This window comes from Citrus sinensis, chromosome 7, assembly GCF_022201045.2.
Source record: "Citrus sinensis cultivar Valencia sweet orange chromosome 7, DVS_A1.0, whole genome shotgun sequence".
In the NCBI taxonomy this organism is placed as follows: Eukaryota; Viridiplantae; Streptophyta; class Magnoliopsida; order Sapindales; family Rutaceae; genus Citrus; species Citrus sinensis.
Window position 1 is genome coordinate 8,597,048 of NC_068562.1, and position 8,756 is coordinate 8,605,803.

At 34.4% G+C, this 8,756-nt stretch overlaps 1 protein-coding gene and 1 non-coding gene across 4 annotated transcripts; both read right to left on the reverse strand.

Moving 5' to 3' along the window:
* Positions 1-76: 76 nt before the first annotated feature.
* Positions 77-150, reverse strand: TRNAI-AAU (transfer RNA isoleucine (anticodon AAU)). The gene has a single exon. It is a non-coding gene; the product is annotated as a tRNA-Ile (tRNA).
* A 2,398-nt stretch (positions 151-2,548) lies between these two features.
* On the reverse strand, positions 2,549-5,995 carry LOC102613306 (protein IQ-domain 26-like). Of its 3 annotated transcripts, none has more exons than XM_052444142.1 (4): positions 5,860-5,995; positions 4,495-4,940; positions 3,398-3,604; positions 2,549-3,321 (listed from the first exon to the last, which is right to left on the reverse strand). In XM_052444142.1, the coding sequence occupies exons 2-4, from the start codon at positions 4,918-4,920 to the stop codon at positions 2,707-2,709; spliced, it is 1,248 nt and encodes a 415-aa protein (XP_052300102.1). In that variant the 5' UTR covers positions 4,921-4,940; positions 5,860-5,995; the 3' UTR covers positions 2,549-2,706. The 3 variants fall into 3 exon arrangements, with proteins under 3 accessions (XP_052300102.1, XP_024950817.2, XP_024950824.2); XM_025095049.2 differs by having other exon boundaries at positions 5,578-5,995; XM_025095056.2 differs by lacking the exon at positions 5,860-5,995 and adding an exon at positions 5,193-5,444.
* Between the last annotated feature and the right edge of the window lie 2,761 nt (positions 5,996-8,756).

Consider the following 8,756-nt stretch of genomic DNA (forward strand, 5'->3'; position numbering starts at 1 on the left):
TATTCGGGGGTTTGGATGAAGTTTGTCAATCGATATACCGGGAGGCTAACAAAAATTAACCCTAAGACAACGCCAATGGCCCATGCAGGTCTCGAACCTGCGACCTTCGCGTTATTAGCACGACGCTCTAACCAACTGAGCTAATAGGCCGTTTTGAAAAGTGAAGAAAAGAATTTCTTTTTAAAATGTGTGAATAGAACATCTTAGGAGTTTTGTTTGGTTAGTATTATTAGGAAAGATTTAGATGGGGATGAGTTCAAACATACTCAGGAGGCATACATACAAACTCATGTTTGCATCAAGCAAAACTAGATTTATTGAACCTTAAGTTTTTGCATCCCAATCAAACCTAGATTTGCAGATGGATAGTGAAACAAACAAGTTCACCAATTATATAATCAGGCCATAATATTCTTAGCAGCACGTCAAAAGTAATTAACTAAGCAAACAAAGCATAATTTCTCCTATCTGCATTTGTGTTTTTCCTTAGAGTTCCAAAGACATTGAAAGCCACATCCCAAGATAGTAAAAGAGAAGCTAGGAAAGTAGAATTTTGAAACTTCCAACCGAATAGAAAAGAAGCAACTAGGAGAGTAGATTTTTGCGTAGTAATTAATGTAGATTTTGACTCAACAATTACTCCCAAGTTATATCTAGAACCAATCAAAGAAACCCTTATACCACAAATAAAAATAAAAAATAACAATTCAAAGCTTCCCAAGTTACAATGCACTTGCAACTAATCCTAGATTAGTGGTTAATTAATCAACCCCAATGTGTTATAATTGTTTGTTTATATTCCCCAATTAATTTTCTATTGTATTTGATGACGAAAGCATAGCCATTCAACCAAACAATTATATAAACATTAAGCCTACATGCTCTCGTTAAAAGTGCTTTCTTGTAAATAATCACTTTTATTAATATTGCTTAGTGATTATCGATGTCTCTTTCTTGTATTCAAAGTCACAAACAGTTGTGGCCTTGTGGGGTGCGCCTTATCATTTGTGCTTATCATGTGCGTTGCCATCCACGGTTTCATATTTTCTCTTGCTGTCGTGTATGGAGAAACTAATTATCTAATAAATGGGTATGGAAAAATAGGTTTTTAATTTAATTACTGAAATGGGTTTTTACAAATGGGAGACAATGAACAAAATATTGAATTTCAATGATGTTTGTGGGACCAAAAATTACATATTATACTTTGTTTAGTTGGTTCAAACTTCACTCACATAATAAGATTTAACTAGTTTTCTTAGGCTACTTAAATTAAAATTTAGGTTTTTTTTTTAACTCTCGTTTAGAATTTGAAGTTAATTCCCAGTTTAGCTAGCTTACTTTTGCAAAATTGTGCTCTGAAGTTTGGTTGAAAGATTTTTCTTTAATTATTTTATATACTTCGTAATTCGTTAATTTTTTAAGCTCCGTTTAGTATTACTTTTCAAATAAAATTTATTTAAATAGAACTTTTACGAGTAGAGTTTTTACTAAAGAAAATTTACTTGATTTGTTGTCAATTACAGTTTTAATTAAAAATTGTAAAATTGCTTTAATATGTAAATTTTTTAATTATGAAACGAGTAATAAACTTCTCTTTCAAAAAAATATTTTACTTCTTATACGAGAAATAAATTTAATAATTTAAGTTTAGTTTAATATTGAATTGTATGTGATAAAATGAATCATTTGAGCCGCATAATACTGCTTATTAATTTGGCAATTTCTTTGCCATAATTACCGGAGATAAAACATGTCTTTACAATAGGATACATACTTATGTGCAATTTGAACCAAAAGGATTGGGCAAAACTGGAATCATAAATCCATTGTCGGTACAAAGCCAAGGGATCTTATCATCACACTGCACGAAACGTTGTCCAATGGAAACATTGTCAAATGGATGATGATGTATTGCATATGCCATATTCCATTCAAGACTTGTCTCGCTACCCAAAATGCGCCTTGATTATTATGCTTTTTACCAGAAAAAAGCATGTGAAGCAATAATAGGATGACGCAAGTTCATCATTATCAAGATGGGTTTCTCCCCCTAAATGAATCCATGAATCCATGAATCAAACCATAATCATTAGGGACTAGGAATAAGATATTCACATTTTATATTTGTTAAAAGAGATTCAAGATTCAAAATCAAGTTTGCAGTCAAGGCTTTCCCTCCAATGTTGGATAAAGCTCAATCTAGCCTCTAATGTGCTTTTGAGGCTAAAAAAACTAAAATTAATTGCCCGATTATAGACGTACACCTTAATAATACATTTTGAAACCATGAATTTTTTTTCCTCTTTTTTTTTTTTTTTTGGGTAAATCAGTAGATGGATAATATTGCACTAGATTGTACGATTTTTAGAGTTTCATTAAAATATAAATGTCACAGTTGTAACATAACACCATAAGATAGCAATTCCTCGAACATTTTCACATTGTGAGACAAAAAGTACATATGCGATGATCCCTGTGCTTGTTGCATTAGAAAGATACGGCAGAGAAATTAGAAGATTCAACATCAAAGGGAAACGCACAAACATAAAAAGGCTCTGTCATTTCATTGATAAGGCAAGATTCAATAAGAAACATTGAAAGAATTTACACAAAACATTCTACCCTGTTGTTTGTGAACACAAAAGTGGAAAATTAAACTTGAAAGCTAGTTGTGTCTTGCACTTTTCACAATCACATAACTAGTTAATAACCCCTAGTGGGTAGTTCATTCGATCCTTGTTGAACTTGAAAACAAGATTTCTGCATTCTAACACTACTTATGCTGTTTCTTGAAGCCATTATTTCGTTAAGCGAATGCCTTTTCTTCGGTCCTTGCTCTGGTCTTTGCTTCGGAGCACTGTAAGACCTCAATTTGGCGTTGAAAGATTGTGTGTTTGACATGTAACTAGGATGGTTGGAATAAGGCCTGAAATAGCTGTCGCAACATACACTCTTGGCTGGCGTCGGAGGCGCATTCGACAGGATTGAATTTGCAAACCGAGGAGTGCTTTTAGCAGATGAGAACTTGTATTCATCACCAGTGAAGCACCATACAAAATCATGAAGGTTTTGGCTGTTGGTTACTGAGATTCTTGGTGGTACTGGACATGGAATTGGAAGCGGCGATGACATTGCTTGGTAAGAGAAGTCATCACCACATTCGGATAATGCAGCATGGAATCTACGAGATCTTGATCTTGGCTTGAATGTGTCGATTTCAACAATTTTTGGACTTTCATCAAATCCACTAATTGGACTCTCAAGACTTGTTGATATTCTCTTGCTGTGAATTTCACTTCTTGTTTCATCAAATCTTTCCTGAAAGTAACAAAACCACTTCCAATGAATTTTTAAACAGAATCTAGTTATAGAAAAGTCTAGTGATTTTTCTTACAAGGGATTTTCGGTGCCGAAATTCTGGTTGAAACCTGTTCTCTTTATTGAACGAACGGCGAGCACGCTGAGTTCGAACGGCTGTCTGGGCTCTTATAAGAGCTTGCATGCTGTGAAGTGTTGCAGCCGCCCGTTTTCGAACAAGATATCCTCTAACAAGAGCTTGTAGCTTAACCAATCCCTTCAAAGCTCGAAGGGCTTTCCGGGCCTGAAAATTTAATTACATTGAGATTCAATAAATAGGACGGTAGAACTATTTTCTACCAGATCAAGGGATTTAGCAGATTCATAGGCAACATCACTAAAGTAAAAAAAAAAAAATGTACTCAGAAATATAGCATTAGAGCAAGCAAAAGCAATGGCAATCATAACCAAATTGATTCACCTACAGGCAACAGAGACAGCAATCATACTCCAATTCAGTAAAAACAAATCTTCAAGTTTCAAAAACTAAAATTATGTACCGCAGTATGGGTGACCAAAAAGCAAAACAGAACAAGAAGAAGAAAATTTGCTGTGTCAAAAAAGAAAGTTGAAAACAACCCATTACATTGAGCCCAAAGTGTAAATGCTGATAAGCAGCAGTTTATTGTATACATTTCCAGCTTCTGGTGGCAGACACAAAAGTGAAAACTAAGAAAAGCACTACCACAACATATATAAAGCACTATTACATTTCCAAGTAAAAGAGAATGTAGTAAAAGTTAAGAAAAGCACTTCCGCAACAAAAATCAAGCACTATTAGATTTCTAAGTTACAGAGAATGTTAAGAAAACATATCCACCTTTCATTGACTCCAAAGAAAACTATGTACAATTTCATTACCATTTGAAATCTAGCTTCCAGCTTTTAAGGGCAGACACAAAAGTAAGATGTAAGCAAAGTGCTTCAATAACACGAATAAAAAACCAAAATATTTGAAAGTGCACCACAAACATACCTATAAGGGGAAAAAAAAAGATGAAAATGCAACATTCCTAAATAAACTGCAGCATTGGAGATCTCAAATTACCCACATGGCAAAACCAACTACTTTGACTAGAAAACCAACTACTAGAAAATGGCAATTAAATGAATAAAAAACAAAAACCTACTTACCAAAAAGCCCCTGAAGACATTCTGAATTTTCACAGCAGCCCACTTCTCTCTCACTCCACCAAGAACAGCCCTGTTACCATTACTAGTCAGCCTCACAACAGCCACTGCTGCCTGAGCAGCAGCCACAGCTGCATCGGCGGCAGCCGCCGTGGCCGCAGCCACAGCAATTGCATGCTTGTTCTGCTCCTTGTCAGTGTCAGCAATGTATGACCTGAGCCAAGCCATGTCTCTCGCTGGAATCTGAGGATTCACACTGCTTGTACTGTCTCTGCCTGGCCCTGGCTTGCCAAAGCTGAATCTTTTCTTCTCTTTCTTGGTGTCACTGAAACTTGAAATTGAATCTGAATTTGAGTTCTCTACATGGTCTTTGTCTTTCTCCTTTTTCATGCCCAACAAGCTCTTTAGCCACCTTGCAGCTTTCCCCATATTTGTTTTGCCACTCAGAGCTGTAAGAGAAACAAAATAACTTTTAAGCAATGTTAAGAAGCACAAGCATTCATTCCCTCTTTTGATTCAGAATTTGAAGTGACAAAACAAGAGGGAATAACACAAAAGAAACAAAGTGTTCAAAGACTTTGAAACAAAGAGCCAAGTGGAGTTTATAGAGAAATGGTAACGAAACAAAGACTTTGAAAAGAGAAAAGGGTATAAGAGCGAGAAACAAAAATGTGTTCAAAAACTGAATACAAAAGACACACAATAATACAAGTGCAGTTTATAGGCTGAAGGATCTGTAGAATCTTTACAAATTGCAAGAAGAGAAGTGATGAGAGCAAAACATAATAATAGAAAATGCATTAAAGCATTTTTTTAAAAAAATTGGATAAAGACTGAGTTTATGGAGACGTTTTGAAAAGAAAAAAAAAATATTCTGACACAACCTCATGAAGAACTGCATTACAAGACAAAATGATGTCACAGAAAGATACAGAAGTGCCATAAAATGATTACTATAAAATAAGGTTCAAAAATCGCTTAACTACACAAAAACAAAGATTAACGACAAAACATTACAAAAGCTACTTCATGTGAAAAGTAGTCATCATCAGTAAAGAGAAACAAAAGTAAGAGGATTCAACTCACCTTCTCAAATTCAAACCAAACAGAAGAGGAAACCCCAATTCCCTCCCTTTTCTCTAGAAATAAATAAATAACTAGATAGTCTTCCTCTGTCTAACTTTGTCGAGCAATACGTTGCCAAATCGATTAAAACAAAAACCCTTTTGGTAATTGAAGTTTTTGACACAAGCCCACTACATTTTTTAAGCCATGAAAGCAAGAGAGCGCCCACTAAAGGGTTCTTTTTTTATAAGCAGTTTTTGAGTTTTGTGTATTAATTAGCCATAGAGAAAAGAAAGGCTGAACCTTCTCTTTCCTTGTTGGGCTAGAGAAAATATTTCAGTTTCCGTATCTTTTTCTTCCCTGATGATGATCTTCTGTGATCATTGGCTCAGTGCAGTACTTCTGCAGCAAATATCTCTCTCAGTTTGATGATGCCGTGAATTTTGCATGTTGACTTATAAAACTATGCAGAATTTGAATCTTCTTTTGGCAACGGAAAACAGTAGTGACAATTAATGATTTTTGGGGGGTCCATAGTTTTCACATAATTACACAGAGAGATATAATATATAATTCTTTTCATAAAGGTCCGCGTTGTGAAGAGACGGTAACATTGGGGACAATCAACCCCAAGCCTGGCGAAAAAATAAATTTAAAAAGTTATAAAGTCTGATCCCAGCACTAAATGATTTCGGGGGACATAAGAAGGTATTTGATTATGACTTGATTTATTTTTAATACATATAAATTTATGTTTAAATGAGATATTTCCACAAGAAATAGTAATGGATTAGGAATTGTCGGTTTCAATCCTAAACCAAATATTTAAATTGAAGAAAAAAATAATTTTTAAGAACAAAAATAGAATCATTTTAATATCCGTTAACATAATTAATAAGTTAACAATTACACTTAGAAAAAAAGCAAAAAACTTATCTAGATTCCAGACTTTTGTTTTCCTTAAAATTTTCAGGTTATATCAGGTTTAGATCATTGATTTTATTATTGAATTCTTGATAGAGGATTAAAACAACACACCACCACAATGGGGACCTGTGTAACAAAGAAAACAAGGCTTTTGTTCTTGTTTGTGATTTTACAAAAATAAGAGGATGAATGTTCCGTTAGGCCGAAAATTAATATGAGAGAGAGATGGCCAGCTACGTGCTCAGATAGGATGGACTTTGTGATTTCATATTTACTAATATTATTTATTATTATTTAATGGGTTTTTCTTGGGATGCCCAAATTTTGGTTAGCTAACGTTTAGGAGAATAAAAATAGTAATCGGTATTGACAGGGGTGTGCTTAAAAATGATTTTAAAATTACCTGCTGGGTTTAAATTTTGAATCAAGATCTTGTTGCCTGTCGACATATTCTAATTTATGCGTTGTATTGTATGTTATTTATTTCGTTTTAAAATTTCTAATGGAGATCTTACCAGTGATTTTGAGAATATGTGATTAATATATTGGTTAATTACTTGATTTTACTTGCATTATCACTGTAATTGTCAAAGTGTTTATCTCAAAACGGATCATAAATTCACAATCTTAACTAATTAAAAGTCTTAAACTGAACCCGGCCAAATCCGGTGGAGTTAGATTAGGTTCAAAATCTCTTAACCCAAATTCTTTGTATGGGTTAGATTGAAATGAAGTTTTCCAATCAATACAACTCTAATTGAAGAGTTTAAAATATTTTATTATTTTTTTCTCTAAACTTAGCTTAAAATTCACGTCTCCACCTATGTGGGGAGATTTAATCTTGAGGTCTCTTGTTTTTTCACTTAAAATTTTTTTATCAACTTAATTAACAGACACTCGCAACACACTTTGCCTTCATTGTATTTTACATATCGTGGTGCTATGTAATATGCACTGTCCTACCTTGAAAGTTGGGCAATAGTTTTGGACTGCCAAGATCGTTTTCCAGGAAATGAGTAAATTCCGAATCCCCCCTTCCTTTTGTTCCGTTGACACTTGACACCACCACACGGTGCAGTGGTGCAGTCAAATGGGGCCCAACACTGTAGTGGAAATGTCAAACCCAAATAAATATTGGGTCCGTCTTTCATTTCAAAACTTGGTCCAGCCCTGGTCCTAGCCCTTGCCCCTTGGTCCGGTCCTGGTGGTCCAGTCGGTCTGGTCAGAGACCCTTGAGGCTGTGGCCACCGTGCAATGGATGTACGTCTAATCTTCCATTAATATTGTGTTAGACGCATTCTAATAAAATGTTTTTATTTAAAATGATTCGTGAAACAATACTACTATGTAAAATATTTATCGATGCTTTTTGTTTTATGGTTTTAAAAATGAAGGCGAGAGAAAGTCCAAATTGTATGAATTAAACATAGGAATCGAATTTTAGAACCAATTTCTTCCCTTTGTTGGGAAATCGATGTCCACTAATATTTGGGGAGATGTATACCCGTATCCATATTTGTGGGAGGACATATTGAGGACTCTCTCAGCTTTATAAACAGAGGAATAGCCCACCACCAGAGCTAAGGCCTCAATGGCTTTTCCATTTTCTTTTTATTCCCCTTTCTTTTCCATTCTTTCAACAAAATGCACCCCCAAAATCTCTGGGCAAATAAAATTAACAGTGTGAACAATTTAAGAAAGATTAGGATAGAAGAAAAAAGAAATGCTTATTGGCAAAATCGTTAGGGGCGGTACAAGACATTCATGTAACCAATGTATTTCCTTTCATATGACTTTTTAGATATAGTATTTTTTTTATTCCCTTGCGAATGTAGAGAAATTTTATGAAAAGAAAAAAGAGGAGGAAGAAATAAGATTACAAATTTATTCCGAAAGATAATACTTTAGGAAGTTTTCATTAAGATTTCTAAATAAAGTAGCATGTAGTTCATCCCACTAAATATAAAGAGGAACGACTAATTCCCAATGGATCTGTGATGGTATTACCTTCACAATAGATACGACTGCAGTAAAATTGTAATTTAATGATCATGCTTTTAGAATTCAACCATTGTATTCGAAGCTACTAGGGACTCACACTTGAGCAGGGGTTTGCAAAGATGGGTCATGAGGGTCAAAATCTTTCCGCCACAAAAAAATATAAACAAAAGACACCATCTAGATATGGTGACACTTTGACAATTAGAAATTCAGAACACATTTCACACAATCTGATTGTGTTATCTCATCATGATATGATAACTCATAACTTT